The 19,296-nt window shown below is 37.3% G+C and overlaps 1 protein-coding gene across 1 annotated transcript in view; it reads left to right on the top strand.

Annotated features, from left to right (window-relative positions):
* The first annotated feature begins 1,157 nt into the window (after nt 1-1,157).
* Nucleotides 1,158-19,296, top strand: part of lrrc1 (leucine rich repeat containing 1) — a 41,180-nt gene continuing 23,041 nt past the window's right edge. The window contains exons 1-3 of the mRNA XM_079472825.1: nt 1,158-1,657; nt 14,088-14,205; nt 18,823-18,901. Of these exons, the coding sequence (XP_079328951.1) occupies nt 1,499-1,657; nt 14,088-14,205; nt 18,823-18,901 (356 nt within the window). The 5' untranslated portion in view covers nt 1,158-1,498. The remainder of the gene's footprint in view (nt 1,658-14,087; nt 14,206-18,822; nt 18,902-19,296) is intronic.

Here is a 19,296-nt window from a genome sequence, read left to right as displayed (position 1 = left end):
AAATCCGTATATTCAAGTCGTTTTAACAAACATGGCTTACAAAAAACATGACTTGTGCATTTTGAGATGAAACAATTGCACTATATTTTAGGATCCGTGCAAGCTGTTTTCAGTTAAAACTAAGGCTGTCAAAAGATTAGTTGTAATTAATTTAATCCAGAATAACTTTTTATATTTGTGTTTACATATGTTTGTGTGCTGTGCATATACATCTTAGATGTATACATATTTGGGAAATGTTTACATATTTATATTTGCCAGTTTTATAGTGCATATACATTTATTTTTATATTTTCTTAAATATATTCATGTATGTGTTTATAAATACAAAATTAATATGCACAGTACACATGCATATATTATGTAAACATAAACCTTTATTCTGGATGTGATTATTCCTGATTAATCATTTGACAGTACTAGTTAAAACACATAATTATAGTAATGCCTCTGTATTTTGACTCTGTCATAGTGTGTATCCAAATGAATTGTAAATGCAATGTTGTCTCCCTGTGAAGTCACTTCGTCGCCTTGGAATTATATGGTTCTATGATCTGACATTTTTGTAAAAATTTAGTTCTTCACATTTTGAGATATTTTAGGACTTTGTAGATGAAACCATTTTGTTTTATAAAAAGTAAAATGGAATGTAGAAAATAGGAAGTACTCAAAATTGCTCAGAATGCAGATAGAACCTTATGATTCTAAGGTGACTATTTGTAAAACACTTCAGAGCAAATTTAAGAACATTTTAATAGTTAAGCATAAAGTGACGGTAGTTTAAATTAGGATTTCTGATTAACAACTGCATGGTGAGCAGTTAGGGCTTGTTTAGGTTAAGTGTACAATGCAGCCAATGTGACAAATTGTATTGCGTTTGATTTGTGACCTATTAGAAACAGATTTTCAACATAGTGTCAGACTTTTGATTCCATTGTGGTCAGCCAGCCAGCCGGCCAGTCAACTGGATGGACAAACAGCTAAAAGAAAAACAGATTTTCATCGGGTTATCAGCCCTTTGGATTCCACAGAGAAAGAGAACCTGTTGAATGTCAACATTGCAAGGACAGCAAGGTGTGTTTGGGGAAGTGTGGCCTTCTTGTTTACGCGATGGGAGGGAGGAGCGACAGGCAAAGGGGCTGGCCGTTGGGAATCATGACGTCAAACTGGAATGAGGGAGGGAATGTTCCGGGTCAGAAACTGGGCTACAAGGAAATAAACTCCAGGCTAAGAGAAAAGACGAAAGAAACGCATGCAAACAGACATGTAAAGGCTGACAATTAAAAACAGGGGACACTTGTGATCCGTCTGCCGAAGATGTGGCGAGGAAGGTGAAACGAGGAAAGAAAACTCCCGCGATCTTTTCATTCCATGTTTCCGTGCGCGGCGCGTTTGAAGTTGATACATTGTATCCTGTGCTTCCGCTAGTTGTTTGTGTCAGTGTTGAAGTTTTCCAACAGCAGTAGCAGGGATTGATCTTCATCGTTATCATCCCGTGATGTTTAATTGTATCCCCCTGTGGCGCTGTAGCCGTCACGTTGAATCGGTCGATAAGCGCCACTGCTCGCTTCTCTTCGTGCCGGAGGAGATATATCGTTACAGAGCAAGCCTGGAAGAGTTGCTCCTGGACGCAAATCAGCTTCGAGATTTACCCAAGGTGAGAGACGGGGAGAAAGACCAATGCGTTTTGGGGTGAACGTTTTTGTCATTGAAAGTGTGATCTGATTCAGCAGAACTTTTAAGATTCGTTGCTGCGTTCAGAGTCAGCAGCAGCACTTCATAACAGGCTACTGAGTCTGCTGCAGTTTTGGGTGTCTGAGGAGGGCTCTGAGTCAGGAGATTTATCAATATCAAGGTGCTTGGTGTCAGCTGTACATTTGGCCTCCGTGGTTGCGTTTTGAGCTTCATTTTTGGGCATAATGTGTGAAGATTCTGGGTTTGCCGATTTCCCAAAACTTCTAAAACGTTCTTCTAAAAACAAGTGCTTTCTGAAGGCTCTTGGCCATGATGCAAGGCTCTTATTAGGTTTGAGGCCACAGCCGATGTCATTTTCGAATAGGAGAGGACACCAGAACTCCGCTCGGTGTGGTTGCAAAAAACAAAGAGGAAGTTGACAGAAGCAGGTAGACGTGATGTTCCCGTATCTTTTGATAGGGCGACATGATTAAATATTTGTAATGCAAAAGTAATGCAGCCTTTTATACTCTGATCACAGATACATGCAGGACATCAGATGTAAACACGCCTGCTGTAACCGTGTGGCTTTTTCTATGCATCTAATTTTGAACTGCAGTAACTCAGAAGACCTCTTGTTTGTTTAAATCACATTTCTTCAGTTGGTTCAAACAGGCCTACTATTAGACCGTGACATTTGCAGTGATTTAGAATGATTTTGTCAGCAAGTTTGCAAATGTGATATTTTTGGCCACATGCTGGTATAACTTTAAAACCACAAGAATTGGGTGCAGTGATGCTTGAGCAAATTATATCAGTCTTCCAGATAGACCAAAAGATGTTGTGTCTAACAACTGCACAAGGGAGGATGAGGGAACAAAATAAACCTTGCTATTTGCAGATCACAGTTATGCTGAGTTTAAGTCCTGAAGTTATTGTAAACTAAATAAAACCTAAAGGTTAGCATAACAATGGTTTTAAAATAGCTACTTGGTTTTTTTGGAAAAATAATTGCTGGTATAAAAAGTGCTGCATTTTTTTAGACATGTGGTAACGTGAAACGGCAGTAATAGAGGGCCACATATCAGACTTTCCCTTTAAGGGCTGAGTGAGTGGTTGTGCTGAAAGCATTCTGGTATTTAACCATTTTCTGTAAGATGTTTGCAACGTCTCTATTGAATATAGAAATCAGTTATTCATGTCTGTGCCTGTTAGTTCTGGGCTTTCAGATTTTCTTTTATTAGGGCAGATTACTCTGTGTTTGATAGTAGTCTTTGTTGTGGACCATTAAACCAAGCCCATTTATTACAAAAGTAGACTTTGACCTAAAATACGTTCTTAAGACATGCACATTTAAGATCTGACAATATACTTTGTGTATATATACCACACTACATCTATATCACTGACAGTACAAAGTAACAATATTGTTAAATATATATATATATATATATATATATATATATATGCGTGTACTGTGCACGGAATCATACTGTTGCTTAGGTTACTTTGAGAGATTGTTTTACCTACTTTTATACCTGGTAATTTACATGAATTGAAGAAACTACAATTCGTCATATGTTATCGATATGGTCATTTCCTATACAAACAGTCTTGTCAATGTATTGTCAATATTTTCTGTTATAATATTGAGTAAATGTTGCAATTTCATAATAAAATAAATTGTAAAGTTACTGTAAATTCGTTGCATTAAATTCTGCAGTAAATAATGCAAATAATCTCATAATAGTCAAACCAATCCTTCCATCAATTCTTAGAACTGTCACTCTCTTTTATACTTTGTGGCTTCAGTGTAACTGCTGGGTGTACAGTCAAAGCCCAAAGTGTAGCTTTCAGACTCAAGCGAGTTTAATAAGTGCTTGAAAGTATATTTGTTTGCATATTCTCATTGTTTTCCTGGAATCTGAGACTTGTTTTGATTAAAATATATGTAATGCTATGGGAGACCAATTAGCCTACACTGAAAAATACATGTCAGGGGAACCAGGGCCTGCTGGTCAGATATCAGATACGTTTTAAATCTCCAATATCTAACACTGGCCTCCATCTATGCTCTTTTAGCAAGCATTTCTGTTTATTGGGATTAGTAGTCATTTATTTAAATGCCCATTCACAAAATGAAAGATATTGAAGAAACTAGCCACACTACATCTATATCACTGACAGTACAAAGTAACAATATTGTAGGGATTAGTTATTCCCTGCTGATTAACAATAATATATTGTCAGCCAATCGAAATCCATTTAAATTTAAAGGGTACGTGTAAGACTGATTTAATTTGTTCATGTGTCACTGCACTTAATTCTTGTGGTTTTATCATTATACCAGCACGTGGACGAAAATACATGTAACAACGTAAACATAACATTATCATTCATTGCTGTAAAATATCCCAAAACCACTAGGCCAGTGTTATGTATTTTGTTCAGCTGAGTACTTACAGTGTTGTGTGGACAAATACGGAAGAAGTGTCTAGCCTCTAGCATGTTTCAAGCAGTCACTTATTTATGGACAACAATAACATTTATAAAACTATTACTTTACCTCATACGCCAACATGATTTTTCGTATCCGTCTGATTGATGGCCATCATCGGTGGAGTTGAAGACAACAGATCCCATCATGCCACACTCCTTCACAGCGTCGTCAAGCTACGCCATTGTTGTTGTTAAAAAATAATCCTTAGGAAACTGAAGGGCTTCTGCACCTCGGTGCTTGGGCCCTAACAAGGGGGAACAACAAGGCTTGGTTTAAAGACAAAAACCAAGAACAATTTTTTCTGTGAAATTCAGATTTCAAACACACACTCACAGTGTTCAGCGCGGTGTCGCGGCTATCAGAGCAACCGCTGCTCTGTCTATCTCCCCCAGTCGTGTTCATATGTAAATTGTCTGTGCTTATTTAGTCCATTCGATCTAAAGATCTGAAAAAGCCCATACATTTACCGGACCACAACCCTCCCCTCCAAGAAATCAGGACAGCAGGGGTTGAAAGTGGACAAAAAGATATGGATTCAAGCAACAGGTGTAAACTGGAATGTGTCTTTTTCAACCACTTGTGATCCGATTGACCAAACGCATCTTAAGAACAGTTATAGACAGGGTCCGACCCACAAAGTTTATTTGTCTATACAATGAGGGCTACTGTAATTATTTAGTCACTGAGTCCTTACCATTTGCTTTCCGCAAGAGGCAGCGCCATGTGTTCCACAACAATGCTTAGTTGCTAGCCACCTGCTTATTTGCCTACCTTGCAGCACAATCGGTCGATGCCAATTATGTAAAAAATCCCTCTAGTTTGAAGAGCTCTACTAATTTACTTGGTAATGTACAGTGGTTGTTTATTGTAAAGCAAAACTAACCAATAGCACTAGTTGAACAAATTGTTACTTGTCTGTCTGTAAATATTTAGATTGACAAATTGCAGTGGATTTTCTTTGTTTGGTCATGAAATCTTAAGACTTTGCAGGTGAGCACCATAAGACTGTTTGCTTTGTTTGTACCCAATCAGGCTTCAAATATTGACGGAGAGGATAAATAGGTTAATGTATACTTGCGGGCTAAAGGGTGGAGGGCCGACAGCATGACACACAGTTTCATTAACAGGAAGAACAGGTTCCGGGTTCCACCTCAGCTGCAGTTTGTGAGTATAGTTGTCTGACAACCCACCAATACAACCTGATGGTTTTGTCCTCATATGTTGCTAGTTTCAATTGCATTGGTTTTGTCTCCTATGGTTTATAAACAATAGCAGTCATCATAACGGAAGTATTGAGGACAATGTGGTGGGAACTGCAGAGATGACTCTGTTGTTGGTAGTGTGGTGCACCTGTTGTTGTCTGGGTGCCTATTGTCTAGAGGATGTGCAGCATTACCATTTAAATGAGAAAATGAAAAGGTGGTGAAAAAAACAAGAAGGTCTGTGCCTCTTATTTTGGTGGTCTGTCTGATTGTGATTGTTACTTTCCTGCCTAACTCGCAGAGGAACTCACCAGTTTTATGCACTGTATTTAAAAAAAATCTCGGGGCATTGTTGTCAGGGTTTTGCAGGCTGGTGTTGAACCTCAGCTACCCTCACTCTGGCTTGTCTGAGTCTAGACAGGATTTTACAATTTGAGTAACAGCTGGCTCGTGGGGCATGCGAAATGATTGTAATTTTCATGCAACACTGTAAAGTCAATTGGTTTTTAGGGATGCACCGATATGTACATTTTGGACGATAACGAAAACCGATAATTCTTAAACATTGAATGTCGATAACCGATCTATTTCCGATATACAGTATCATTATAAAATAATAATTCCATAAGACTGAAAGAAAAGGCAAACAGTGGACAACTGCTTTTATTAACTGCAGAAAACAAGTTAACCTTTTCCCCCGAAAATCATGTACCAAGCCTACTTAACACTAGTTAAAGATTCTTTAACCTTCAGACTTTTCTGGTACATTTTTTATTTAATATACAAATAATAGATGTTCTTCCAGAGCAACCCCATAAAAGGTTCTTCATAGCCATATGTCTAACAGGTTTCAAAGCAGAAAGCATTCAGACAACAGTTTGATTCAAACAATATGCATTTGTTCCTATAATGTACACATTCATAAATACTGTACATTTACATTCAGTCATTTAGCAGATGCTTTTATCCAAAGTGACTTGCAAAGAGTTCAGGCGATATGTCATAGAGGAGCAATAAAACAATAGGTGCTAAGACAAAGTTACCAGTTTCAACAAAAGCTAGACCACTACCAGAAAGAGAGAGAGTTAGTGTACATTAAAATTTTTTATTTTTTTAATTTGTCAAGTATTCACAGAAGAGATGGGTTTTAAGTAGTTTTTTGAAGGTTGTGAGAGATGTGGTTGACTGGACCATGTTAGGAAGAATGTTCCACCAGGAAGGAGTTGTGAGGGAGAATGAGCATGAAAAAGATTTTCTGCCCTTATGAGAAGGCATAAGGCGCAGCTCATTTGCTGAACGCAGGGTTCTTGATGACTGCATCTACATACTGTACCTACATCCACAATGTTTTGGTAATAGCAGTAAGTCCGACCGTTACAGACCAGTCTGTCTCCTCCCTTTTATTGTGAAAACTCTTGAAAGGGCAGTTTTCAACGAAGTTTCCTCATATCTATCCCAGAACAATCTACTGGATGACAAGCAGTCTGGCTTCAAAACAAACCACTCCACTGATACTGCACTGCTATCAGTCACAGAAGCACTGTGGCTAGCCAAGGTGGAATCCAAATTTTCAGTCCTGATTCTGCTAGACCTATCTGCAGCATTTGACACGGTCAATCACCAGCTACTGCTAGCAACCCTGTCATCCTTAGGAATCTCAGGCTCCCCTCTCCGCTGGTTTCAATCTTCCTCTCCGGCAGATCATTCAAGGTGTCATGGACGATACCCCTGTAGCAGCTCGCATTACAGCCTGCCTAGATGACATCTCGGCTTGGATGAAAGAGGATCACCTCAAGCTGAACCTGGCCAAGACAGAACTACTTATGTTTCCGGCACACCCCACGGTGCAACACAATCTCACCATTCAGTTTGGCAATTCCACTATCACTCCCTCCAAATCAGCCAGGAACCTCTGAGTCATATTTGATCAACAGCTGTCCTTCGATGATCACATTGTAAAGACAACGCGATCCTGTCGATATGCCTTATTCAATATTCGAAAGGTTAGACCCTACCTCACTGAGCATGCCGCACAACTCCTTGTCCAGGCCCTGGTAATCTCAAGGTTGGACTACTGCAATGCTCCTTGCTGGTCTTTCTGCAAAGGCTATCAAACCACTTCAGCTGGTTCAAAACGCAGCAGCACGCCTCATCTTCCAACAGCCCAAAAGGGCTCATGTGACACCCCTTTTTATCTCTCTCCACTGGCTACCGTTTGAAGCCAAGATCAGGTTCAAGTCACTGATGTTTGCCTACAGGACTATCACTGGATCTGCACCGGCATACTTTCACATCCTCCTACACCCCATCAAGAACCGTGAGTTCAGCAAACGAGCGGCGCCTTGTAATGCCTTCTCACAAGGGCTTTAAATCGCTTTCACTCATTCTCCTTCACAACTCCTTCCCGGTAGAACATTCTTCCTAACGCGGTCCGGTCAACAACATCTCTCACAACCTTCAAAAAACTACTTAAAACACACCTCTTCTGTGAATACTTGACAGACATATGAAAAAAAAGTACACCTAACCCTCTTCTCTCAACAGGTAGTGTTCTAGCTTTTGTTGAAACTAGTAACTTTGTATTAGCACCTATGTACTATTGCTCTTTTATGACATATTGCTTATTGCTCCCTGAATTCTTTGTAAGTCACTTTGGATAAAAGCGTCTGCTAAATGACTAAATGTAAATGTAAGTGAATGATCACGACAGAACGATACTGTTTTGTAACTGAGCGGCGTTCAGCTAAAGAAGATTAACCAGAGGAAATTCTTAGATTTTTCGGTTATAATATATCCTCCTAAATCTATTATCCAATTACACTAAAATGACAATTTATCCACCGATACCGATATGGCCGATAATTTATCATGCATCGCTTGTTTTTTCTTTTTGTAGTTTCCTTTAAATCAGGGGTGGGGGTCGCTTCGATTATTTCCAGAAATATATTTTTTATATTTTTAGAAATAGCGTATGTAATCAATAAGTGTAACCAAATATATTTTGTATTATTTGAAGAGATGTATGTAATCAAAAAGTGTAACAAAAAATTTGTAAATATTAGGCAACACTTTATTTTACGGTTCCCTTGTTACATGTTACATGTATTTAGGGTTCGAGCCCGTAGGGCTAGAAACCTATTGTATTTGTAGGTTTTATTATTATTTTTCCGCCGTATTCGCCGTAAAACTGATCCTGCAGCCCAAACCGTAAGGCCGACAAAGCTGAGACTTGGTCAGATGGTAGTAGTCCTTGTCGCTACTCAGATACATTGACCCAGCCAAATCGGCCCATAGGTGGCGCTATAGCGATGAAAAGCCTGTTTGCACTCTTTACTCCTAAACCGTTTGTCGCACACCCAAGTGTTTTATATCATTGTAATCATTGGCTCCAAACTTAAAAAACGTATATCTCCCATTTCATTTCCGGTATGCAATTTTTTCCGCTATATTGCATTTTATGAAAAAAATAAAAAATGAACTCTTACCTGGATTTTTGCACGATCGGAACCAAACCAACGCTGACGAATTCTGTGGAGTGTGAATGTGAATAATTATCCAAAAAAAGTTGAAATTTCGATTGACCGTTGCTAGGGGTCGCCAAAACGTCTGAACCGGAAGTGGCATATTTGACTAGAATGGCCATAACTCGTGAACCGTTTGAGCAATCTTCACGTGGCTTGTACCCTATGTGTAGACTCTCAGTCCGGGGTCACAATAAAAAGGAATTGGCGTTTGGCCACTAGGTGGCGCTATAATATAGATGAACTCGAAAAGGGCTATAACTACCCAACCGTTTGCCCGATCTACTAATTATTTGGTATGGTGTGTCTTTGTGTCATTTACCATGACTGTGTAAAAGGACAGTGCCGTATCTAAAGAAACATGGCCGCCATCGACATTTGACACATACTCAAACTATTGTTATCATATGATAGCGCTTCTCATTCTGAACAACTTTGCCTCTGGACTCGCTTCTGTCGATTGAACGGTTTGTGAGTTATCGCTGACGATGTCAAAAACCTACTTTCGCGAACTAGTCCTAGGTTTTTCGACCGATCGGATCCAAACCAATGCAGATGACTTCTGTGGAGTGTGAATGTAAATAATTATCAAAAAAAGTTGAAATTTCCTTTCGCGGTGGCTAAGGGGCGTAAACATTTTAAATAGGCGGAGCCTATTACATTAAAATGCCCTTAACTCTAGCACTATAAGAGATATCATCATGGGGCTTGGACCATACGTGTAGACCATCACTCCGAGATGACTTAAAAAATATCGCAGCGTTTGGACACTAGGTGGCGCTATAACAGTACAAATTGCAAAATTGACACATCTTTGGTTGCCTTAACAATTGTGTATCACGTGACATTTGACATTTACAGAAACTATCGATATCATATCAAAGCTCTCATAATTCCAAACAAATTTGGCTCTTGAACCATTGATGTCGATTGAACGGTTCGTGACTTATCTGTGATGATGCTAAGAACCTGCTTTTGCAAACTTGTCCTAGGTTTTTCAAGCGATTTCAAAATTTCCACCACAGTACAATTCTCAGGACTCTCTAGATAAATAACTATCAAAAACATCTTCAACTTTTTCATTTGCATGACCATTACAGGGTCCTTTATTATATTCAAGTGAACGGTGTACCTGAAAGCTCGCTTTTCCTTAACAAATAATCCAATTGACTTGCCATTAAGTACAATCATACATCTTATTAGACTAAACAAGCATGCAAAATATGATGGTTATCGGACAAGAGATATGTTTCCTGTCTCACAGGAACAAGGTGTTAGACATATAAAGCACTACACATTAAACGTTGCTCCATATTCACACGTCTATAAATATAGAACATGTCTGGCTGGTTGTAAGATGCTGTTTTGCTTAACATAACACACACCTTTATTACGGTATGTACACCAGTTTAATTGCATGTAAACCCTAAATATCTACTCAGCAGTCACATGGCAGCAACTCAATGCAATTAGGCATTTAGACGGGGTCATTTCTTAAATGGATGTGACCAAATTAACCTGAAAAAATGATTCCCCTCAAGTGTACTCTATGTGCATATGTGTGTAATCAGGCGTAGTGTCTGTGAACCGTTGCTGACCGTATCTATAATTTTTCAGGCGTTGGGAGTATCTCCCACTTGGGTGTTTTAGGATGAGAGTCCTCGGCCTACTTGATGATGGCAAAGATGCTTTGGATGCCTTAAAAGTGCTCGAACCCGCTAAATGCTGCTTGCAGCTTTAATTACTATAGTATTTTCTAAATATTATGAATAATTACATGTAACTTACCCTGAACCAAACCCTAAAGTAAGAACATGTCATTCATATTTATTACTCATTACTTAAATGTATAATTACACTGCAACACAGGCACAAAGTGTAACCAAATTTTTGTAAAGTTAAATATAAAACCAGGCAAATACAAAACAAAGGAATTTGCTCCCCCTACTGATCATGACCTCTGAGGTGATTACGTCACATTAACGACATAAGCAACCGCATTAGGTTAGGTGCAGCAAGTCCATTAACAGCACCACGTTAAACAGTCCCATGTGCATGCAGATTATTTTCCGGGCTTTAAATTGAGGATTTTCTTATTTGTCGAAAATGAAACGTTGATTAATATCGACCAAAGACCACGCAGGGAGGCCAGCGGAGAAGGTTGGAGAAGCGCCGCGGTCAGAGCACTCTAATCTGTCTACTAATCACTCTAATTAATGTATAACAACAAGTAAAGTAATGAGTAAATAACTATAATAATATTATGATAATATTATGTTAGACTGTGCTCTTTGAGTTGTCATTATGTGCCTTTGGGTAGAATATGTTTGTATACTTGTATACTTTAACCACCTCAGAGTATAGTGGGGGTCTGGCACTGTTATTTTGGGGGTCGGGGCTGAAAAGTTTGGGAAAAGTTGCAATCATTTTGCATTAACACAGCTATTATTTTTCAACTCTTTTGGATGAGTTTAGTTTGAATAAGTTCTTGGCTGGTGGACTGGGATAGCCAGAGTAGGGGTTAACCAAAACTTGTTTCACCATTTTATTTTTTTATCAAGGGACAGTGGGTCTATTTAACAGTCCAGTAGCATTTTCTTTACTGTATGAAATAAACTGATTTACAATAAAGATAGTATGATTTTGTTCATGATTTTGTATTTTGTTGTTTTATTAACATTGACGACAAAACAGCAGCAGGTTTTTAGTCTATGGGATAATGCAGCCAGTTGTTATCTGAGAACACATCACACGACATGTCGCGGCCCCGCGGGGATATAGGGATATAGACGTAACTGTTTACTTTCATTTGAGGACACAACGGACTGTTTTCATGTGTCTTTGACATAACGTTGGATTTCACAGCATATAAGATGCGCAAAAAGACACATAGAGAACATGGTTGTAGTCTTGCGCTGTTTGAGAACTGGCTCACTCTTTAAGTGAGAAATCGATAGAAAGTTTAAATGGGGAAGCGTTTTAAAACGTGTAAGAATATGTTTTAACGTTATGTGCGTCAAAGTTGGAGACATGTTACAGTTATGGAGGCCCCACCTCCAAGCCTGAGGTCCTAGGCAACTGACTGCGCTTTTTGTTTGAATTTACTTTGTTTTGCTCAATTTTATTTTAAGTTATATTGTATTATATTCAAAAAGCAAGACAAAATATAAAAAAGCACATTTTGACCATTCAGTTCATGCAATAGGGAAAATAAATTGAAGAAATGGGAAACGTGGTCAGTATTTGGCCAAGTCTTTCATTTTTATTCGGCTACGGCCAAGAATTTTCATTTCGGTGCATCCCTATTTCATTATTTAAATAACAACACAAATCAAACACATAGCACTACTGAATTAAAACATAATTGCATGTCAGTAATTTTTAACATTTATAAAAGTTGTCTGATAGATTCTATTCTGTCTGATAGATTCCTTTATTCTATTCTAAATGACTTTTCCTGTTGTTGTTAAATATTATGTTTTATGCTGTATTTGTGTTCATTTAAATTGGAGGCTACTATGTGTTAGTTTTGGTTTCATTTAGCTAAATAAATTTGAATATTAATTAGGTTTTATCTATAATCTAACATATCTATAATCTTGCATTTATTAGCTCACTGGAGTCATTTGGAATTTTTTTACGATGGTTGTATGTAGACTTTTGAGTGCCATATAAGATAACATGATGCCATTTTGTAATATATAATAGTAGGGTATTTATCCGTTCACTGGACTTGTTCTTTTCAGCAGTAGCAATCTTTTTAGCTGAATTTATGCATAAAGTACAACGGCACAGCACTGCTGTTCATAAAACAACAGAAACTGCAGGCAGCTTGTTTGTTTCTGTCTGACTGCGCAGTTTCATGGGGTGCTTCAAATTCAGTTTTCTTTCTCATTGTCAGCCTCTGTGCCAGCGAGAGGTGGGAGGAACTGAACAAGTAGGTCATGCAGATAGACATGAATAGCTGAATACATCACAGAGCGCTATACACTGAGCTGCTTTTGCCAGGCCACTGGACATTACCAATTGCTGACTTTTTGAACTAGTTTTTGTCATTTCGTTCCCTGAACTTAAAGTGAATTGGATCCGTTTGTCTGCATTGGCTCTGTTTTTAGGCTTTTTGCTTGATGCATTAATGCATCTATTCTCTGCTGAAAAAACAATGGACATTCTAATGTTTTCCATTACAAATGCCATTACGAAACATTACAAATTTTCTTTATGTAGTGTGTTTTGGGTGTTAATCCATTAGTATTTCATGGTGTTTGGTTTGTTCCCATCAGCCAGATACATTCCTGATCAAAACCAAACACATTACCAGTGGAAAACCCCACAGACTATAATAATTTCTATTAAAGCCAGTATACAGGGTATGCACGTGACGTCACTTTCCCACGTGAACAAGCCACTAGGCCCTTGAGTGGAAAAATGACTGCTTACAATATCATGAAACGCAATTCTGTTCAGCGTATCAGTGTCCAAGGGCACCTGGTTCCATTGGAAGTCGTAAGGATCACCGTCAAGTCCAGCCGGCTTTAATTTCAGCAAATAAGTGCGTGTTTTAGTCCTGGTTTCTTTTTCTCTTCATATTGAAAGTTGCCATTTTGCTGCTTGTTTTACCACTCAATGGAACATGTCCCGGCATGATCACGTCGGGAAAGTGACATCAATCTATACCCTCTATTATAACCATTAGCATTTCTGTGATGTTTTCTTTTCAAACCTGTATGACTGACTTCTGTAGAACATAAAAGAAGATCGTTTGAAGAATTTTGGTAACCAAACAACATTGGACCCCCTTGACTATCATTGTATGGGAACAAAACCTGACATTTCTAAAATGATCTGCTGTTCTAACTTGTTCAACTTGCAATGTGCTCATTGCTCAACTTTATTTTTATGTCTAATTCATTTTACACAAAATGGGATTTAAAATGCTTTTTCATTTTGGTCTGATATTTTCATTTTGGTCTGATATTCTTGTGTTCAGTGATAAAACCGGGTGTGGGAGTGGTTTTCAAAACAGGAGAGAAGGTTAAAGGTCATAGCATAGCAAAAGCATTAGTCACTTAATATGTTTAATAAAACTTTATTGCACTGTTTATTTTATGTTCTCTCATGTATTGATGAATATGCATCACTATTTCAAATCATTATGGCTCATAATTGGTGATTCTTGCTCTGTTGCAGCCTTTTTTCAATTTGACGAAACTGAGAAAACTCAGCCTGAGTGACAATGAGATCCAGCGGCTGCCAGGGGACATAGCTAACTTTAACCAGCTTGTAGAGTTGGATGTGTCTCGAAATGGTAAGAGATGATCTTTGCCATTTGGCCCTTTTATTTGTCAGACTGCTGTTTAATGAGTGTAAGTGTCTGTGAGAAGTTTTGACCTCACCCATACACTACCAGCATCCGCCCAGTCACAGCGACTGTTTTTCACCACTCAACAATTATCTATAACCAGTGCTCGAATTGAGTCATGTTTTATGGGTGGTCCCCATGTATTGAAAAATAACTTCAAAACAAAACATATTTTAAAGTATTTAAATATTGTAAAACGATACCGAATATATAATTCGAGCCTAGTAAACTTAAATGAGTTTCAGTAATGTTGGCATAAATTAACAATGCATGGTTACGCACAGTCTCTGAACATGTGAGTAATTTTCTGCCCACTGGTCTTAAGAATATTTAGTTTGCTATTATTTTCTTCCACACACAACAAGGTCTTAAATCAGCGGTCTCTGTTCCTGCAGAGTTTAGCCCCCCAACCATCAAACACACCTGAACCATGTAATCATGATCTCACTTGGCAGACTAGAAACTAGGGATGCCACAGTTCTCAATGAAATATTGAACTTTTCGGTACAACCTCAGTATGGTTCAATACTGGTATGTTAATTGCGTTTTTTCAGTTTTGTGTTTAAATAATTTCCTTGCGTTTCATTACTCTCTGAACTGGCTCTGTCCATGTTTGTCTTTGCGTCCAGCGCTGAGATAGATAAATGCCTCCCCACGAGAAAAAATCGAATAACAATGCGCTAAAGTTCAAGTAAGTTACAATGCTGGTGTCTTACTTTTGGCCTTATGTATATGACATGATTTTAAAAAATGGATTGATAGTGATACTGTACCTCTACTATCAAAATAATATATATATATTGGGATAGTTACATTTTTCCACCCTAATGTTGATGAACTGTAAACAAAGAATTGCTGTGAGCTGCCAGTGTAAATATTTTATACATCTTTATTTTATATTATTCAATACACCAGGAAGTTGCTTTTGCTTAAAGATAATAACATAAGTAAAATAAAGAGAACTGCAATAAAATCATAAAGTCAGATTTACACTCGGAACACTTTAATGTACCAACTAGTCGTTAATCAAAAAAATAAATTAATCAAAAACCGTGGGTAAGAAAACAAGGTACGTATTAACCCATGGGTTAACTTTATTGTTGCATCCCTACAAGAAACCTCCTTTTAGTTGTTTTGAGGCAAGTTTGAGATAAACTCAGCGGGACAATGGCCCTCCAGAACTGTTATTGGACACCCCTGTTCTGATGCCTGCATGAAAATATCTGTATAGAAAAGTGCAATTTTCGGCGGAAATGTTTGGTTCATATGAATTACTAGCCCTATATAAAAATGAAAATACATAATGTTTTCTGTTGATCAAGAATGAAGATAAAGCCAAATGTGTCCAATTTATTTAAGGAATTCAAAACACTAATGTGGAATGGATAAAAACAGTCACAGAATGTGAAAATGTGAAAGAAATCCAGTTGGGGCTTTATTAGCATCATTGTTTTGCTCAAGGTGTGCACTATCAATATCACAGGGTTACATTTTTAAAGATACATGACAAGTCACCTTAACATAGACTTTTTGTTAAAAAATTTACAGTATCTTTTCTAAATTACAGTTTGTCATTATTTTATTCTTAAATGTAGGAATCTTATAATTGATATAAAATAAACATTTAAATTCTGATTATCAATTCCTGTGTACACTTTACCAGATAACAATGTGTATGTGTTAACTTGGGAGTCTCTATAAAAATAAATCATGTTTTTACCATAGGTAACATAGTTAAACTACGCTATGTTCAAGAAAGCACAGTCCAGCAACCATGGTTCATCAGATTTATGACCTTTTGTATAACCATATGTTAACTAGTAACTAGTAAAATTAGTAACAAGTAGGGGGTGACCGATGTGTCTCGCAAGATCCGACTGGTCTTGCTAAAACACAATTTCCTTACGCAATTGGCATGATGGACCATTACTGTTCATTACTGAACAGAACACGCTAATAACTGCACAAAGTATGTGCGTGCTGTGAGCCACAGTGACCGGCTTTCCATTCAAAGACAACGTGAATTTACATCCCGCGGTGCCTCTTTCCCACCGTTTTTTCGATGTAAACATGTGCTAGACGGACGCTGCAGGGCCTCTTACATAAGCACTAGTGTACTGCGGTTCACGCTGCCACCAGTGCTTTGGGAGCGCGCAGCGATTTTACGGTTTAGCAATCACAAGTTCACATTACGTTATTTTAAATACATTCACAGGCAAACCTTTTCAGAAACTGATCATCTCTCTCTTACATATGCAAGCATAAAACATGTTTATGTAGTTTTAACTGTTTCTCTGAAGGCAATGGGGGTTCAGTCAGTGGAGGAAGGAGGATCAACAGTGTGATATGATCGTCGACTCTGCTAACACAAGCACTATGCAAAACATGTAGATAAAAAAACACAGCTTTTTACTAAATGCTACACCTGTTAAAAAAACAAAACCATACATTTTGTGCCATTACTGCCTGTCATTTGAGTTTGTGACAAACATTTAGCAGTGTTTACATATTGTTCATTACTGCATAATATAAGTAATTTGTTTCATCAAGTTGATTTTATAATGCCTACATTTTTGCATTTTGTATTAAGGTGAATAAAAGACTATGTTTCCCTATATATTTCATCATTGAGGATTTCTTAAGTCTAAAAGTCTCGTCTCGTGAGATCTCGTGGGTCTTGTCACACCCCTAGAAACTAGTATAAACATGGTTCATTTTCGTAAAGGCTTCAGCAGATCACAAAATGTTTTTCAAAAGCTACCAGCAAATGATCAGACTGTTGTTTGTTTATTGCTTGAACCCCCTGCCCGTGAGTATTACTGCGATCCGGCATTACTAGACTGCACAAATCGGATAAATTGTAGCTATTTGCGCTAATCTTTTGTCCTATGACTTTCAGTGAATGATACCTGAAAGTAGATTTATACTAGATACCTTACCTTAAAGCACTTTGAACACAAAAGCAGTTTCTTTTCTTTCTTTACTTACAGTAAATCAAAGTACAGTGAGAGAGATTGGAAAAAGCTTCTTTTGAAAGACTCTCGCGACACGTTAATGTTGTACGCCAATCGGTCAGCGTACGGTGTGCAGCCTCAAAATAAGTCAAACGTAATAACAGACAGGTCTAACTCAAAACTATTCAGCTAGTGGGTGATTTTCCAGGAAAACTAGGGATGTCAACTTGGACAAATCCCCATAATCGAACTTCCTTTAAATTAACGATCAATTAATCGATTTCAAGTTAACATTAATACTGCAATATGCCTTGGCAATGGCATATAGGCATGAGGGCGTGCAAAAGCTATGCAAAATGCCAGCTTCCTCACCTGAATATAAATGTTTCTAAGTTTAAATAAAAGCCTATTAGCATTGTTAAAATTAATCGGTGTGATTGATAATATAATCATATATAGAATTATGTATTTAATTATTAACATATGGACCAATATACAATGGGTCGCCGCCTCAGATGTGCATTCTGGCAATTGCAAATCAGCAAATTCATTAGTTATATTCATCACAGACGTCAGACTCACAAACTCTTGCGTCCATTGTCACAATTTATTTAATTTCTATAAAAATATAAAACGTGTCGGTAGCCAAGTAATGTAATAAGTGGATAGCCATTGCGGTTTTCCATGATTCTGCTGTAGGTGTTTTGTTCATGAGCCACACACACGTGCATGACCTTGAACTCGATCATCCTTAAGTTATTTCGAGTAAACTGTAATCGACAATTAATCGGTCGTCGATTAATCATTAACATGACTGGAAACCGTCAGGTATGCAGGAATTGTCAGATCTCATTCCCATTTGACTTCCATAGTATTTATTTTCCCTACTATGGCAGTAAAGGGAAATGAGATCCGACATTCTCCCAAATATCTTCCTGTGTGTTGAGCAGAAGAAAGACATTTATAAAGTTTTTTTACATACAATTTCATATTTGAAAAAGTATTTAAGTACTTTAAAACAAAAAAAATCTCTCAAAGTATTTAATTACAAATTAAATGTGGCTTTTTTTTAAGGAAAATACAAATGACAAAATACTCAAAAGTAATTAAATACGTATTTCAAATACATGTAATTGAAATACTGCCCATCTCTGCTTGAAATCTCTCTTATGTACTAATGCTATGTGGATTTGAACGTAGATTTCATTTATGGCTCCCTTTTTCAGCAAGCACATACATAATTTAAATATTTGTTTTTTTTAAGACCATTGCTCTTTACTGACTAAATGCACAAGGGAGATTAACAAATACATAACAGAATTTGGTTGTCAGTTTTTATTAGTGTAAGCAACTTTAATCTACATAGCAGTTCATTATGGGAATTTTCACATAGCAATGCATTATGGGATTTCCATCTCCACAAAGGAATAGTAAGTATTGTATCATGGAGTAACATAGGTATCTTCGCCAGACTTTTCATCATGCCTAAATATGCTGCTCATGTAGGCAGCTCACTAGATTTTTTTTTTAAACAAAGCAATTATTTTGGTTACTGTATTTTTGTGTTGTTATAGATGGACTTCAATGGACTTTTCTTTTTTATTTACAGACATTATTGAAATCCCAGAAAGCATTTCGTATTGTAAAACTCTCCAAGTAGCAGATTTTAGTGGGAATCCCTTGACAAGGTAATTGTATATTTCCATGTCTAACTGCTGATTTAAAGCATATGCTGTTATTTTTTATATTTAATATTTTTAGCTATTTCAATTAAAAGCAGTGTACACCACACATGTTACTTCGATTATGTTTACTGTGATTATGAGCTTCATAGCATTTTTCAGATCGAAGTTAAAATGTTATCGCAAAACTGCCAAAATCCTCTTATAATCGGATTATGAGGGTTCATTTGAACGTAGTCAGTGATATTTAGCCTCTGTAGCGCTTATATACAAACGTAATTTCCTACATTTGATATTCACATCTTTCCTTTTCTTTGAACAAAGCAAATCCTTAAAATGTTTGTTTTTTTCATTCTTAATCGAAAACACAACAACTTAATCGAAAACACAACAACAATAAA

Source organism: Barbatula barbatula (genome assembly GCF_947034865.1).
Source record: "Barbatula barbatula genome assembly, chromosome: 14".
Classification (NCBI taxonomy): domain Eukaryota; kingdom Metazoa; phylum Chordata; class Actinopteri; order Cypriniformes; family Nemacheilidae; genus Barbatula; species Barbatula barbatula.
Note: the sequence above shows the minus strand (reverse complement) of the source record. Positions and strands in the feature narration are given on the sequence as shown.